Here is a 17,226-nt window from a genome sequence, read left to right as displayed (position 1 = left end):
GGCATCCGATGATCTAAGGAAGCTGCCCACCAGAGTCATATCTAACGCACGCAGCTTCGGCTAGACAGACAGAACAAAACACGGACCCAGACCTCCGGCGTCAGCCTGCAAAGATTCGGAAGGTTCATTTGCATCCATCAGATTAGAACTCTTACGACTCGGAATCTAGCGCCAACTAGACCTCTCCAAGGTTCGAGAGGATGGTCCCTCCACCTCCACCCCCTTTTTTCCGCCCCCTCACCTCCCGACACATCAAAGGCCCTTTGTCAAGGTAGGAAAGCCCCCCAGCAGTCTGCCCCTCAGGTTCTAGGAGCCAAGAGGTCTGTCTGTCTGACCTTGCCAGGTGATGGAGATGGGAACCGAGTGCTGGTGGGGCCGGAAGCAGAGGTGACCCATCAGATTTAAACACATCTCCCCCTCCAGTGGGCGGCTCAAGGCACGAGGGGAGCAACTTTAGGGGCTGAGAAAGCCCAAGGTTCCTCTGGCTGGTGGTTGCCCAGTGTGACCCCAAACTGCTTACTCAGAGATGCGAGCAGGCTGGAGAAAGGCTTTTCCTGTGACGGGCACTACCGGAGTTTTAAATCCCCTCTGCCTGCTGAGAACACCACACACACACACACACACACACACACACACACACACGCTAGCAGGGAGTGCCTGCTCATCTCTCTCAGTCCGGCTCACTCACAGCAGCCAGGCGCACTGAAGTGGCCCTTGCCCCGGAAGCCCCGTCCTGGCAGTTCAGGTGTGGCGGGTGCCTAAGGAGGCTGGAGGAGGCAGGGAGAGGGGTTTACCTCTGGCATGCAGCCCGGGGGAAGGCTCAAGCCTGCCTCCCCTGCTAAAAGATGGCTGGCCTCTCTCTGGGCTGAATTCCAGGGGCTGGGCTGCCTGGGACCAGCCCCTGTACAGGGAAGGGAAGATATTTTCCCTGTGACTTTCCCGGTGCGGTGCGGTGGGCTGCACCTGTGGTGGGAGGAGGCGATGCCTGTGACTGTCCTCAGACTTCTGGCTAACGCTTTGTCCCTGGCTGGTGAGGGCAGAGGGCTCTGCTTCCTAATCCAGGGCTGGGGAAGGGCCACGACAGAGGTCTGAGCCCTCAGCCCCGTAGGATGCCCAGGATGAGGGCGCAAAGGAATTTACAATGGGGAGGGGAAAGCCCGGGAGCGCCCATGCCCCAGGACCCGTCAGCCCCAACCCTGCTCTGCCGGCCCCAACTCACCCCAGGGAGCGGCTCCCGGGTGCGAACGTGGGTCCGGCCCCGAGGCTGAGGGGACTCTTGCAGCTGCCGCTGCCTCCGCCGCCGCCGCCTTCCCGCCGCTGCGCTCTCAGTCCATTTCGGTGCAGTGCCGGCTGCCACCGCCGAGCCGAGCCCGGGAGAAGGAGGGCGGTCCCCGGATTGGGTGTGTGCTGCCCCGCGGCCCCGGGCCCGCCTCCCCGCCGCGGCCGCCCTTTCAGCACCGCGGACAGCGGCCAGCCCGCAGCCTGGAGCGCTCCGCTCTGCCCTCCGAGTCAGCAGTCAGCCGGCCTGAGCGCGGCCTGGGCGCTGCGCTGCGTCCTCATTCCTTCAGCCTCCTTCCCACCCACCCACCCACGGAGGCCGCCTCCGTCCCTCAGGGATCCGCTGGGAGAGCACAGGGTGCTGCGAGAGGCCACCCGCCAGGCCCTGGAGGGCCAGATGCGCCTCCTTCAGTCCGTCGCGGGCCGGAGGAACCGGGAGGATGCTCTCCTCCCAACCCGCGGGCTAGACAAAGGCGAGCTCTCCGAGGAGGGAGGTGGACCGAAGGCAGCTCAGCCTCTTAAAATGCGCGGCACAGGGCCGGCCGAAACCCGAAACCCGACCTGGCACTGAGGGCGCTATCTCACCCCCGATCTGATCCAGCGAGGCCAAAGGGGGTAGGCCCTTGGCCCTTGGGTGGCCCTTGGCCCAAGCCCTCATTTCTCCACTGTCTCATGCAAGGAGTTAACCAGTTAGGGTCTGTCTCCGGAGCTAAGGGAGGAAGGGCCACTGAGGCCCCATTCCCATCTGGAACTCAGTTCCCTCCCCCACATCCTTGGTACCAGATGGGATTGCTGGAGTCTGGTGGCATCCTGCAGAGCCACTGCTACGGTTTTCATTTCTGTTCAAATCCCCTCCATTGCTCCTTCAGGAGAGTCCCTAACTGAAATGGGGTTCTGGCTCTGACTGCCTCTGGCACAGAAACTCCACCCCAGGTCTCAGGACCCCTACTGACAGCTCTGCTCCATGACCTTGACTGTCCCTGTCAACTCGGAGCCTCTGGTCACTGTCCCTCACCAGGAAACCAGGTTCCTGTCCACCCACTGGAGTGTCAGAGACCTTAATTCAGAAGTTGTCCCGAGAGCTGCAGTGCTGGGCCCGGTGCTGTGGGTGCTTGGGCAGGAGCTGACTTTGCTGAGGCGTGGCTCTTTGCCTTGTCCTCTGCCTCCACCTCCATTTCCTTGAGCCCCCAGAACATTCCCCGCCAGTACCATGCACCAGAAAATCATTCTAACGTCTACACTGCTACCTACCTGCCTCGTACCCAGGCATCCCTGCTCTCCAGAACGGCTACTACTGTTTTTATGGGGGCCTGGCAGTTCCCAGCAGTGTTCATAGCACTATTGAAAGGCACATAATAGTTCTTTTCTAAATTATCCTCACCTGAGGATATGCTTATTGATTTTAGGCGAATGGGGGAGGAGGGAGGAGAGAGGAACATTGATGTGAGAGAGAACATCAATTGGTTGCCTCCTGCACGTGCCCTGACTGGAGTTCAAACCCACAGCCTAGGTATATGTTCTGACTGGGAATCGAACCCGTGTCCTTTTGGTATATGGGACGATGCTCCAACTAACTGAGTCACACCAGTCAGGGTAAGAGGCACACAATAGTTCCTGAATGAGTAAGTCCAACACAAGTACTACCAAGAACGGCGTAATATTAAATCTGTTTTGGAGTTTTAGTTAATTCATATTCTCATTCTCTCTCTCTCCTCACCCTCAGGCCCCATGCTGCCAAGCTGACCTTGGGGTGGCAGGCGGGGAGAAAGAGGCTCTAGGCTGCCAGAGAGTCAGAACAAGGTCGCTGCCAGCGGGCGATACACCAACCCTGAGAAGGCATTCGGCAGTACATTATCACACGGCTGTGCTCAGGGCCCTTCAGATGCCTGCAAACCAAATGATAGGGCAAGTGAGGACCACTGGACAGGCCGGGGACCTGTTCTCACCACAGCCAGTTCCTCAAAAACACAGCTGCCGCCAGCACCTTCTCCACAGCAGCGGTGAGGGGGTGGGTAAGCCACAATTCACCTCTGCCTAATGGAAAATGTATTTGCCGCTTCCATCAAAGTAGTCACGGGCATAATTCTACTCTAGGAACACAGCAAGCTGGCAATCTGCTTTTAAAACGCATCAGATGTAAAGTCAGACTGGGGGTGGACGCCCAGCTATGAAATTGCCAGGCACACAGCAGGCGCACATGACAGGGATTATTAATGTTACTGATTAATAACAATAAGGCAGCTCTCTGATGTCAGGTGGACTGGGGAGTATTAGAGACTCTGGGCTCTCAAAATGCCAGGACAGAAAAACGCCTGAAGCTTGAGCCTTTCACATTGTTTCTACCCCAATAGACAAGAAGACAGCCCAAAACAGTTTTCAATCAACTTTTATCTCCATAAAACATGTTGTCAACCAATGATAACTGGCTAGAGAATATTTCACATTTTGCTTGAAAATATTGTTTCTGTTCATCTGACTTTAACTGTCATGTGCTGGTGGCAAACCCAGATTCTGAATGATTCATGCATAGACACAATGACTAATTAAACTTCCAAAAGGGATTATTCATTAAGAAATATAAATGCAAACTTTTTACTCTTGCAAGTAGGTATCTGCAGGAAGCATTTGCAGAGGGTTTATAACCTCGGTTTCTTCAGTAAACAATCCTGCAGATGGTCCATGAAAAATACATTTGCATCCATAAATGTATTTCTTATTATGCAAACCATGGCGACTGAAGATTCTGTATGTGGATCCTGAATACTTAGGTGTGTTTTTTGTGTGTGTTTTTGTTTTGTTTTGTTTTGCTGTTTTGATGAAAGCTTATGGGTTTTTAAATCATGAGCCCTCTGACTCTATTGCTGTATTTTAGTGCTATTTGTCCATTTACCTATTGATCTGGGGACAGGGTAGGAGGCTCGCTGGGTTCTCAATCAAACTATTTTGCTGCAAAGGCTCCTGAAATTCCCTCTGGCCTGGACCCAGCCCTGGGAGGTGACTGTGATGTTGCGCATCATAGCAACCGGTTGTTCACGGTTAGGGTCAATTTGCATATTACCCTTTTATTATGTAGAATGGAATAGTAGTGGCATATTTACATGAGCTTCCAGGGAGAAAAACTTCCAGGGAGTACCTTCCCTTAACCTAGCCACGCATTTCTGCTAAAAGGAAGTATAAACTGGAACAACCTTTGTGGTAGATAACTTAGTAACATATCAAAATGGGAAGCAAGTACGTGACTCAGATAATCCCTTTTCTACGAATGTGCCCTTAGGAAATCATCGTACTAGTGCCAAAAACCCTCCCAAAACTCGGGAAGCAAAGCAATGGTGTCCCAGTGCCTTTTCTGAGAACCGGGTAAACACTGAGCACAACCTAAATAGTTTAAAAATGTTTGATTAGCCCTGGCCCGGTAGCTCAGTAGGTTAGTGCTATCCTGATATGCCAAGACTGCAGACAACCCCCCCCCCACTGATATGAAAGTACAAATCTAGATCTAGATGCACCTGCATACAGAAAGTATTACAAGGCAGTGAACTCCAGGGTTAGCAGATTAGAGAATTTTCTCCCTTTCATGTATTTTTCCAGAATGGTTACACCTTTCTATTTCTCTGTGAGTGTTTTTACAAAACAAAGGTGTTTTGTTTTTTGTTTTTTTCTGAAAAGACAGGAATAGCCAGGAACACCCTTTTCACTTCTAGCATTCTGACCGAATGGCCTTGGGTAATGGCACGTCCCTAACTAAAGCCTGGCTACTTGGCACCTGGCACTCCACAACCCTCATGCCACCATGCAAGAGAGACTCAGTGACTGCCAGTGGGGGGAGGGGTGCGACAGAGCCAGCCTTCCAATTGCAGAGCCCAGAACACCTCGCCCTGACCTTTCCAAGTTTATCTCCAAATCACAGCTCTCCCTGGCAGAGTGAACCGCAGCAGATGCCAGGGGGATGCCCCTGCTCCACCTGCCTTGGGTTTAGGTCACACGTTCTGCCCTGGCCTGGGACCCTCTGCCTGGGGAATGAGTGACATAGTGAGCCACAGCCTCGCCTGCATCAGAGCCTGGAGCTCATGCTTGCAGATCCACCAGCAGGTTAACACCTCAATGGCAACAGAGCGGTAAGCCTTTCAAATCTGATAATTACAAAGGCAAGTGCTATGATGCCCTTTAGCTACCAAGGAAGCAATTAGTCATCAAGGTGATTGCCCTGGCAGGAAAACTATACTTAACCCGCCTTAATGGTAAGGATGCATCACATGCAGACTGAACCTGTGTCCACATTTTCTTGTCAAATGACTCTGATCCTACTAATCCTCTAATGAAGGACAATCCCCCCCAATAAAACACACACACACACACACAAACATTTCAGCATGCCTGTTTTTCAGCTGCTGACCTGTCCATGAGCAATGACTGCCCTTCTGGGCACCACTAAAGGTCCAGCCTGGGCCACCAGAAGCCAGTCCCTTTGCTCAGTTATACCCTTTACCACTATCTGTTTCATTGGCTAATAACACACCCATGCTCCACTCTCCGTTCAGGTGAGGACCATGAATAGCCTGTCAACTGTGGAGGGTAGAGCACTCCCAGGACAGGTGCAACCCCTCTTCTTAGGAAGAAAAGATGGCCGCACCCACACCTGGAAGATAGGGGCCAAGATCTGGATGCAAGTGCGCCGGGTGAACACCCTACCCGTCCCTTCTGCCTCCCTGGGTCCAGTGCATTTAAGAAGTATGTGACAGCCGAAACCGGTTTGGCTCAGCGGTAGAGCGTCAGTCTGTGGACTGAAAGGTCCCGGGTTCGATTCTGGTCAAGGGCATGTACATTGGTTGCGGGCACATCCCCGGTAGGGGGTGTGCAAGAGGCAGCTGGACAATGTTTCTCTCTCACTGACGTTTCTAGCTCTCTATCTCTCTCCCTTCCTCTCTGTAAAATATCAATAAAATATATATTTAAAAAAAAAAGAAGAAGAAGTATGCGATAGTAAAACAAACTCTGTTATTCCATGGACAGCATGGAATTTGAAAATGGGGGAACCAAGCCTGCCGTGGCAGGCAACCCAGGGAGTCTGAGCAGACCATATTTCTTCAAGTGAGATCCGTGGGGACTGTCATGAGGCCTGAGTGGAAAGCTTATTAAAAATGGGGGTTGCTACCCTGGCTGGTGTTCCTTAGTGGTTAGAGCGTTGACCCTTGAACCGAAGGGCTGTGGGTTCTATTCCTGATCAGAGGCAAGTATCTAGGTTGCAGGATGTGTGCGGGAAGCAACCAGTTGATGTAGCTCTCACATCCAAGTTTCTTTCTCTCCCCCTCCTTTCCTCCCTTCCACTCTTTCTGAAAAAGCAATGGAAAAAATGCCCTAAGGTGAGGATTAGCAAAAAAAATAATAAAAATGGGGTTTCCTGCCCATCAGATCAGAATCCCGGTGATCTGCCCCTAAGAATTTTAATGTGCTCACCCCAGGGGGCGTCATGCCCACCAACGTGAGAGAAAAGGCACTGTGTCGTTTGATCCGTGCCCGTCGATATTTTGCTAACTTAATGAGCTCACAAGAGGCCTCATTACACCTTCTGACAAGCTAAGCAGATGGGGCTTCTCCTGGCGAGGGGTCTGAGAGGTAAGAGTGTGCATGTGGCTGTGTTTCCCTTTTGTTCCGAGGTTACGTACTCATGTCCCGTAAAGACGAAGGGGGTGCCACAGAAGAACGCACCATGGCTCAGTACTTGCAGGCATTTTCCAATCACTGGGGAGCACCTCCCCCCAACGAGTAAGAAACTCGTTGCGCTTCAGAAAGCCATTCCTTCAAAACGGAAGAGAGGGATGCTGAGTGGACTGAGGTGACACAACCATGTCTCTAGGCCTCCTGCAGCCAAAGCAGCAGGTTTGCCGGGAGCTGTGAACAGGGCCAGGGCAGCGGCACGCTCCCAGGAGTCTATTTCCACCCGAGGGGGCCACGACCAGCGGGAACAGGAGGGAAGCCCTCGCAGTCCTACCTTTCAGAGGATTTCCATTTTAGAGCGGTGGAGTGGCAGGCTGCCCAGATGTTCTATAGGGTCGGCCCCCAGGGCCCCCAGTCACTGAAGCTCCCCTCACCCCCGCACAGATGTGAGCCTTGGTTGCTCACAGAATCTTGGCTGCCTAAGATCCTTCCGAGCGCTGGGCTGTGATATCAGAATAGGACTATGACATCAGTGGTGGGGGCAGGCCAGCCTGGGGAGCAGGGCAGGAGAGGAGGAACTCTCAGGGGCTGGATTAGCCCCCCTCGAGGTAAGGCCCAAGACAGCGGGGTGGCCAGCTCTGTATTCCATGCTTACATCCCCCGGCACTCCACGGGGAAGCTAACCTGGAGATCTGAAAATGATTCTCAAGTACTGAGAGGCAAGTCAGACAACCTGCTGGCGCTTAGACATGAATTCAGGAGCAGAGAGAGCAAATGAGCCATCCTCTAGCGCCCCCATGTGGCCATTGAAGGAATACTCTACTTTCTGACTGGGAAGTTCACCTTTGGACCAGGCCTGGAGTCGAGAGCCTCCCAGGATTCCGTTAAATGTAGGGACAGGAAATGCAGGTCGCCCTTTTCATCTGAATTTGAGAAACACTATAAATAAGTCGTAGTATAAGTATTTCCCGACTATTACGTGGGACACATTTATAGAGAGACATTACTTGTTGTGTATCTGAAGTTCAAGTTAAACTGGGTGACCTGTATTTTTATTTGCTAAATCTGGCAATCGCACCCAAGGAGAGACTTTTTTCCCCTTAAACGCAGGTGACCCCCATGCTCCTCTCATCCATTTGGATTTTCCAGGGCACGGGAAGCTGGGAACCTGTGTTATTTTTAAGCTGCCATGGTGACTATTATTAATAACGACAGCTGCCTTTTTTTTTTTTTTTTTTGAGCAATTGCCAAGCCGTGTGCTAAGTTCTTTTGATGCATTTCTAGGTTAATTCTCTACGAGGTGGTTTCGTGATTAAGCGCATTTTATAGAGAAATGATGCAAAAGATGGCAAGCAATTTGCCCAAGGTCACAACAGCCAGGGAGGTTAGCTACCAAGGAAGCAATTAGTCATCAAGGTGATTACTGGCCTAGAAATCTTTGAACCGGAAGGATGCTAGGAGGTCCGAAATCGAGGCCTACAATGGACTGCCAAGTGGGGAGTCTGAGGCTCTGGGAAGGCCCTGCTCCCGCGAGCCTCTATGCTACCGGACACAAGGGGCTGAGCCAGGCTGCAGAGACAAGCGTCTGGCCCGGGCAGGGGGCTGGCTCAGGGAGGGTTTCAGAATGGCCTCTCCTTGAAGGATAAGCAAACTTAAGGGAAAGCAGGGCATGGGAAGGGGCTGGGTGCTGGGGAAGAGGGTTTGCAGGCAAGAGGTTCAGCATGCACTCGGAAGGGTCTCCTCATGTTCAGGAACAGATGCTTCCGAAGAAAGGGCACGAGCCTCACCCTCACAAACATCTCCATCCTTAGAGCTGCCAGCCGCCCAACAACGTGAGCATCTCACCGCTGAGAACCACGGAGCCAGGTGGGAAGGGCGAACACGCACCTTGACCTGCCAGGGTTGGTCTGGAGTAGATTGGGTCTCCTGGTCACCCCCACCCCCCTAGTGCTTTCCATTCCCGCTCTCTTCAGACCCACCACGTTGTACGTACACCCAATGCGCCAAGCACACTACCTGAATGGTTCTGCAACATGTGGACAGCGTGGGCCTTGGCCAGCTCCAGGGCGATGATCCACTGCTGCCGCTCCACCTCCGAGCCGGCCTTGAGGTGGTAGGTCTTTGCCCCGCTGGTCAGCATGATACCGCAATAATCCTCCCTGTCAAAGTGCGCGGTGGACAGGTCGATGGTGCCACGGCAGGTGTGGGCCATTTCACCCTCGTTTCTGTGGGATGGCAAGAGAAGGTATGGGTTGAGGCACCCCAACTCAATAGCTCCAGCCTAAAGAAAGCCTCAGGGCAAATCCTCACAACCTCAGACCCTTGAAGCTGGGAGAGGCCCTGGAGTCAGAGCTGGGAGGCGAAGCCCATTGGGACTGATGGCTAAAGGCTTGGTTGAAGGGTTTTCAGTGGGCACAGGGAGGAAGGAGGAGGACCTGCACTGGTGCCCATGCAGAACATGTCGGCTGTGGCCTGAGCCCTGGCAGACACCAAGCAAAGGAGACGGGTGACTGCCCAGGGTCCTGCTGGGCAGCGCAGACCTCTAACTCCACAGCAGGCTCTTCCCACTAAAGTCTCAGACCCACAGAGATGAGCAGGGGAGGAGCCACTGCAACTGAGATTACAGACCCAGACCTCCAGGGTGCGCTTGGAAGCATCCCTTTCACTTATGCAACAGTGTACCAAGCACTTCTTTTTTTTAACTTTTAAAAATATATATATTTTGTTGATTTCTTACAGAGAGGAAGGAGAGGGATAGAAAGTCAGAAACATCAATGAGAGAGAAGCATCGATCAGCTGCCTTCTGCACCCCTCCCCCCAAGGGGATGTGCCCACAACCTAGGTACATGCCCTTGACTGGAATCGAACCTGGGACCCTTCAGTTCGCAGGCCAATGTTCTATCCACTGAGCCAAACCGGTTTTGGCTGCCAAGCACTTCTTCACCGTTTGTTTCAAACAGCCAAGTAGGGCTCTTTACAGATGGAGTCACAGAGCCTGGAGACTTCCTCTCACACTAGGCAGGGCTGACCAGTGAAACCAATAGGATATTGTGGAAATAAAAAAAAAACAACAGCTGGGACTGGTTTGGCTCAATGGATAAAGCGTCGGCTTGGGGACTGAAAGGTCCCAGGTTCGATTCCGGTCAAGGCCATGTACCTTGGTTGCGGGCATATCCCCAGTAGGGGGTGTGCAAGAGGCAGCTGATCGATGACTCTCTCTCATCGATGTTTCTGACTATCTCTCTCCCTTCCTCTCTGTACAAAATCAATAAAATATATATTTTTTACAAAACAAACAAAAAAACAGTGTGACTTTGAGGGTAGGTCCTATGTGCTTTATCTTGGACCACTCTTTCTGGGAAAAGCCAGCTGCCATGTTGTGAGGACACTCAAGCAGCCCTTTGGAGAGGCCCACCTCTCAACAACCAGCTTCACTTTGTTAGGCATGTGAGTGAGCCTCCGGCCCCAATCAAGCCTTCGGATGAATGCAGCCCTCATGGAACACCCTGAGCCAGAATCACCCCAACTAACCACCCACTCATGAATTCCTGACCCATGGAAATGCTAAGATGTTTACTGCTGTTTTAAGCCACTAAATAAAAGCACGGTTGTTTTGAGCCTCCAAGTTACGCAGCAACAGATAACTGATAAAACCTGGTGCACAGGGGTAGCTGATCCTGCCCCCTGTGTTAAGTGTTTGGCAAGCACCTGATCCCAAAGGAACAAAACTAGCTTCTTGTGAAGCCTCCAGAGACAGTGCTCCAGCTGCATGGTCACAGGCAGAGCCAATCCTGAAGAGAGGTGAGCCAGACAGGGGATCTCCTGTTTAAAGGTAACAGGTGGGGAACCAAGGCTGAATGAAGGCTCCGCAACCACCCCAGCTAACAGGAGTGCATGCCCAAAGGACGCAACACACACAAGAGTGTCAGAGGGCACCAGCCTCGTGCATTGCAGGGGAATCCAGGCAGGTCCGGGCTGAGATGACCTGAGATGAAGGCTGCCTTGTTGAGCGTCTGCAGCAACGAGAAGGTTTCTCCTGGGGGAGGGGTTGGCAGATGCAGAGATCTGGAGGGGAGCATGAAAGGCATGTGGTTTGCAGAGGGAAAATAGGTAAGCAGAAGGATCAAGGCCAGGAGGAGGGGAGAGACGGGGTAAATAAGAGGAGGGGCCTGACTGGGAAGGGCTGAGAATGGTGAACCCAGGGAAGACAGCACCTACTGCTGCTCCAAAGGACAACACTATCTGGCAGTTCCCCGTGCAAGCTCAGGAATGCCATCTGCCGCCACCGTGGTTTAGAGCAGGCAGTGGTCCAGCAATGCAGATCAAATGGTGCGAGTCAAGCCTGTGAGATCGGCACTAAACGCACAGGGCTGTGGCTGAGCAGGTGATGAGGTGTCAAGAGGAGGAGAAGCCAAGAACTCTGAGACCTCTGAAAGATGGAAACAGATGCGGCAAAGAGTCGCACTTGAAAGAAGAAAGCATACAGCACCCCGCATGACCCCAGAACTCACTGACAGTTTGCTTCGTGTGTACGATTAAGGCCACATGCCTGTGTGGCAACACCTGCTATTGTGATTCACCACCCACCAACCTGCCAATTTCAATTCTGTTCAGAGTGTTTCCTACCATCTCCTCCTCCCCACACGTCAGTACCTGTAGTTGTCCGGGGAACAGGCCCATTTTCTCCATTTCCCCTTGATCTTGGTTTAAGGAACCTCACACTGTCTCCACAGGCCTGTCTGATTTTATTGACCTGGTTTGCCAACGACACCCCTGAAGACTCGCGGAGGCTTGAATCCCCAGGGAACTCGCGCACAGCACTTAGCTCGAACCCGCTGGCCTCTTACTAAATGGCCAGGATGGATCCAGACTTCCCTCCTCCTTCTCCTCCGTGCAGTGGTTTGGTGATGGTGCGCATGTCTGTCTCCCACACTGCCCTGTACAGTGTTGGTCCTCCATACATGATTCGACCAAAGCTGGTGTATTCTCACCATGTCCCAGACTGCTCCTCAGGCCCCCGTCTTGGATGAACAGACGCACCCTACCAGTAAAGAAGGTGCAAGGATCAGCGGAGGCTGGAGGACTCACACCAGGCACTCCATCCGAGTCACAAGAGAACTTGCAGATATGATGGAGGTCCATGTGGCAAGTGCACCTGTCATATGCAAAAGCCGAGCCACCGAAAGCCTGCGGGAAGGTATAGATCTGAAAAGTCTCTCTGAAGCCATAAAGGGCCAACTACATGCCTGCAGAGAAGGGCCTCTGCATGCAGCAGCAGGCCCTGTGGAGTGTCAGACACCCTGCAGGCTGGCATGTGCTTCCTCTGATAGGAAACCAGAAGCCTTGCTGCTACTCCATGCCAGGTGTAAGCACTTCTCCCTCTCCTCGAACCGCAATGAAGGTCAGCCCCTCCCCCTGACGTCACTGAGACCTGCGAGGAGGAAGGAGGCCAGACCTGTGCAGAAAACATTAACACAGCAGGTCTGAGACCGCTCATCCTTTGGAAGGCCTGTGTCCAAGGCTGGCCCTTGGCTGGAGTCTAGGAGTCTGGACTTAGGGGGCACCCCCTGTTCCCTAACTGGTAAGGGGGGCTGACGGCACCTAACTGCTCATACAGTGCGGTCTATGCTGAACACCTGCTTTCCTTCTGGGAGTCTGAACTTTGGCAGCACGCCAGAGGGCGGCCACGTGACCAGCCCTGGGCACCGAGTCTCTAAAGACCATTCACATGTGTTGTCACAATTTGGTGCCAGAAGAACTGGTGTGTCCTGTGTGACTACACTGGCAAAGGACCCTTGAAAGTCAACGCCTGGTTTCACCAGAACCCACCCCAGCCTCACTCCCCTTTGCTGGCTGTGCTTGGCAAAGCGCAGCTGTGAGCACCACGTGACGGGTGAGTCCTGGCGTCCACCTGGGGTTAATCAAGAGACTAGCAGGACCCCAGCGAGGAGGCTCCACAATGCGGAACAGCCAGAAGGCTGTTCGAGTCCTGGTGCTGCCCACGAGCCCCCATTTCTCCCTCCATTTAACAGGAAGATAAGGAGAGCCTGCACTCCTCACCACAACTTCAAACTGGAAATCACCCCGACACGCAGACAACCCACAGGTGTGAGGGCCTGTTAGCCGACTGGCTGTCACGGAGGGTGGAGGCCTCACCTCTGACCTCTGGCCTTCCCGCAGGGTCTTGAACATTTAACATGTGCAAGGACACCATCGGGCACACATGCAACCAGTTGAAAGAGCTATGTGATCATGAAAAGCCCTTTTAAAAGCGTCACCTGTGCTCCTCATTCCTCCAGCCACTGCTCCACTTTCCAAAGTGACATCATTCTAGGCACACACAGACAACATACGCAGACTCTCGCAATCCTATGTAAAACCACTGATACAGGTTATTGCTCCATAGAGGAGACACGTGAAATTCTGTCAACATACAATATCCAGATAATCTGAGTTTCATAGCTGTGACTTTTCAGGTTCTCCTGGCGTAAGCCAGCCATGTCCCATTTATCTTCCTCCTCTATTCCAGCAAACAAGTTTTGGTCATTGAAAACAAATTAAGAAAAAATCAAAGCTGCACTAACATACTCGACTTTCTGACATCCCAAAGAACCACAGCTGACCTGCTCTCACTCCCCCACTCCTCCATTCAGATGGACCAAGCAATTTGACCCCCGGCGTTTTAAAACAGCCCCAATATTTGGAATTCTTTCCAAAAATCGGGGCTATTTTAAAATGCTGTGGGACGCGAGACAAATTGTTCAAAATCAGGACTGTCCCGCCAAAAGCAGGATGTTCTGGTCACCTTGGCAAAGTACCATGCCGGGCTCCGTGCAGAATACAAAGATGCCGCTGAACTTGGCCGTGCTGTCTCTTTAACATGAAGCTGCTGGCAGAGATGCCCACATAAGCTCCCGGTGAACTCCCAATGATCCTTGGATCAGTCAGGAGCCACTGTGGGCATTTCAAATGGGAGACATCCAAGCTAAGGAGCTACGGCAGGGCATGGAACATTGAAAGAGAATCCTGGAGAAGGCGAGGCGATTCCAGGCACCACGCGGGGGATGCACTGTCCGGGACAAAGCTGGAAGCTGGGACCCCAGTTAAGCACAAGGCAGGCATGAGGAATGGAGGAGAGAGACCAGAGGAGAGAGACGGGCAGGGCATGGCCATTCCATTTGATGTGGGATGAGGGAGGCGGCGGCAAGCGTGACTCAGAGGTTTGAAGCTATTCATAGAAAAGAGGAGTGAGGAGCAGGAGGAGCACATTTTGTGGAGAAAATAGGTTTGTCACTAGGCCTCGCTAAGAGCACTGTTGTACACTGTGCTCATGCTGTTGGCTCTCTTTGCAGCACCCTTGTGCTACAAGCTAAGAAAATACATTTCAAGCAAATGTTTACATTATCAACCTGTGTGCTCCTTTTCAGCTTCCTAATAGTTTCACAGAGTGAAACGCCGAGAGATATTTCAAATGAAAGCAGAATCCGATCTAATAAGGCCACTCTCTAGGGTGGAGACCCAACAGCGTCATCTTTGGACTCGCACTTCCTAACTTCACGTTTTCAGGGACAGTCTGCAACTGGATAATCTTTTCCATCTCCTTGCTTCAAGGATTACTAAACTGGCATTGAAAACACTATTTCCTGGCGCACAGTCTTTGAGAGCAGGTCTCACTAGAGTAGTGGTCGGCAAACTGCGGCTCTCGAGCCACATGTAGCTCTTTGGCCCCTTGAGTGTGGCTCTTCCACAAAATACAATGGGCTGGTAAGTCTATGTTGAAGAAGTGGCCTTAGAAGAAGTTTAAGTTTAAAAAATGTGGCTCTCCAAAGAAATGTCAATCGTTGTCCTGTTGATATTTGGCTCTGTTGACTGATGAGTTTGCCGATCACTGCACAAGAGGAATGAGTACATTATCTGTCCTAAGAGGCACAGATGCCTTGGTGTGCCATCTTCTGTTACCTGGCCAATACCCCAAAAAGGGTCCAGGCCATCAGATGTCCAATGGTCTTCCTTAGCCAGAGAACTTCCAAAATTTACTTTCACTTGGACCTTAATAGACACTTTCTTATAGACACTAATTTCTTTGAGGCCTTCCATTCTTATCTGGCTTAGCCAACTACCCACAGATCAGTCTGAACAATTAATTAAAACAAATTTTTCTGTTTAAAATGTTTCCTGCTGAGCAAATGTCATTCATCATAATCAACCAATAGGCAACTGGTAAACAACCAAACAGAATTTTGCCTAACTGAATCAATGTTGTCGTTAATATGGATAAAGCTTATGTTTGGCATACTCTCTCCAAAATGACTTGCTGAGGCCAATACTTTGGAAATTTTCACATCATTTCCCCCCCCCCCCCCCAATTTCATGTAATTACATGTTCCCTATGAGCTAAGAACTGGGGATGGAATTTTTTTTTTTTTTTATTGGAACTACCAACCAAAATAAAGGAAAGCAAACTGGAGCACAAAACCATATTCTCCTTGTTGGTATCCAAATAGACGTTATTTAAAACGTCAAGCAATGGATTAAGAACCTCATCTCCTGTGTTTGTTTATGTTCCTATCACATTGTTGAAAAGTAAAAACCTGCTAACAATTAGCCAGGCTTCCCAGAAATTCTTTCTATATGTGACAATATTTACAAAAAGCATCTTTTTTCCCCTGAGAATATAGACTTCACTAAGCCCAGCTGTTTGGCATTATGTACTTTTTCCCTCAGAATAAGCTTAAGTGATCAACTGTGCTTCTCCAGCAAAATCCAGGGCAGAAGTACCAGAGGAAGCCACACCGTGGAGAAAGGCTGATCCAAACCCCCAATTATTTTCTAGTAAGAAGAAAAGAATGCAAACTGAAATGCAGGTCAAGACTGCCAGATACCACAGTAAACCATTTGATTGGCCAGGTCAATGCTGACACCGTCAAGTTTTGCAAAGGACGCAGACCCACCAGACCTCTTATTAATTGCAGGAGGGAGTGTAAATTGGTACAAGTACTTTGGAAAAGTTTGGCATTAGGTAAGGCGAACGTTCACATTGCTTACATCCCAGTGAGTTCACCCAAGAGAAATCCCTGCGCATGTCCCAGAAGTTTCGTAGTCAAGAGGAAGATGCGTAAATAAGAAGGGACTTATTCCACATTCTGGACTGTTATAAACAAGTTCCCAAAATCATATGCTGTAAAATACCCTTTAAAAAATAAAGATGGGGGAGAAGGGGGCCATGTTAAAATATGTACACAGATAATAATTTAATTTTTAAAAAAAAAGGCAAATAAAATAAAATAAAGATGGTTACCCGGAACCAGTTTGGCTCAGTGGATAGAGCGTTGGTCTGCGGACTGGAAGGTCCCAGGTTCAATTCGGTCAAGGGCATGTACCTTGGTTGCGGGCGCATCCCCCGTAGGGGGTGTGTAAGAGGCAGCTGGTCGATGTTTCTCTCTCATTGATGTTTCTAGCTCTCTATCCCTCTCCCTTCCTCTCTGTAAAAAATCAATAAAATCTATTTTAAAATATAAAAATAAAGATGGTTGAAATAAAACTAAATAAAAAAGGAAAGAAAGGAGGTAGTAAGAGTTGGGAAGGTGGTGGTTATACTAGAGGGGAGCAGGCTGGCGGACAGGATGGGGAGGGAGCACAAGAAATATATACTCACATTTCCTCCAAACATCAGGCTTCACTTAATTGTGCTTTTTATTTTACTTTTTTTAATTAGAGAGTGGTCTTTCCAACAGGGAAAAGGATCTCTCTCTGCTCAATACAGCCGACAGGCACCAATGTACCACACGAGAAGGGCACATTAGAAACACATGCCAGCTTTCTCCTTTGCCAGGAACTAGAGAGTGGCCTCCATTTTGGAGTGGGAACCATCACTTAAGTTCAGCAGAGTTCCCAAATTCTCAGGAGCACCATAGACTCAACCATCCTCTAGAAACTGTGTTCCAGAAAGGCTCAGAAAAACCATGGAAGTTCTAAGGCGGGTGACCCGGAGGCACGCTGCCTGCCTGAGTGAAATGAGCCAACAGGAAGGCGGGGTGGGGGTGGGGGCCTCCTGTTTGCAAGGAGAAGGGAGCAGTCCTTCTTAGACTACAGTTAGGAGCACATCACCTGGGAACTGTTAGAAACAACAACCTCAGGCCCCGCCTAGATCCGCTGCATCAGAAACTGCGGGGCGGGGGAGAAGACCGGACACACAGGACTTCTTTTTATTCCAACAAACCCTTCGAGGAAATCCGATGCTCACTCAATGGTATGTGGAGTGATCTGAGATCTCAAAATTTAAACCAGCCAGCG

The 17,226-nt window shown here is 51.0% G+C and overlaps 1 protein-coding gene across 4 annotated transcripts in view; it reads right to left on the bottom strand.

The window, feature by feature from the left end:
• The window catches only part of OSBP2 (oxysterol binding protein 2), a 48,196-nt gene that overhangs the window by 29,500 nt on the left and 1,470 nt on the right, over positions 1-17,226 (bottom strand). For all 4 annotated transcript variants that reach the window (XM_045585724.1, XM_045585725.1, XM_045585726.1 and 1 more), the window contains exon 2: positions 8,950-9,158. In XM_045585724.1, the coding sequence (XP_045441680.1) occupies positions 8,950-9,158 (209 nt within the window). The remainder of the gene's footprint in view (positions 1-8,949; positions 9,159-17,226) is intronic.

This window comes from Pipistrellus kuhlii, unplaced genomic scaffold (assembly GCF_014108245.1).
Source record: "Pipistrellus kuhlii isolate mPipKuh1 unplaced genomic scaffold, mPipKuh1.p scaffold_m20_p_20, whole genome shotgun sequence".
NCBI lineage: Eukaryota > Metazoa > Chordata > Mammalia > Chiroptera > Vespertilionidae > Pipistrellus > Pipistrellus kuhlii.
The sequence above is the reverse complement of the archived record's forward strand: the minus strand, read 5'-3'. Positions and strand labels throughout refer to the sequence as shown.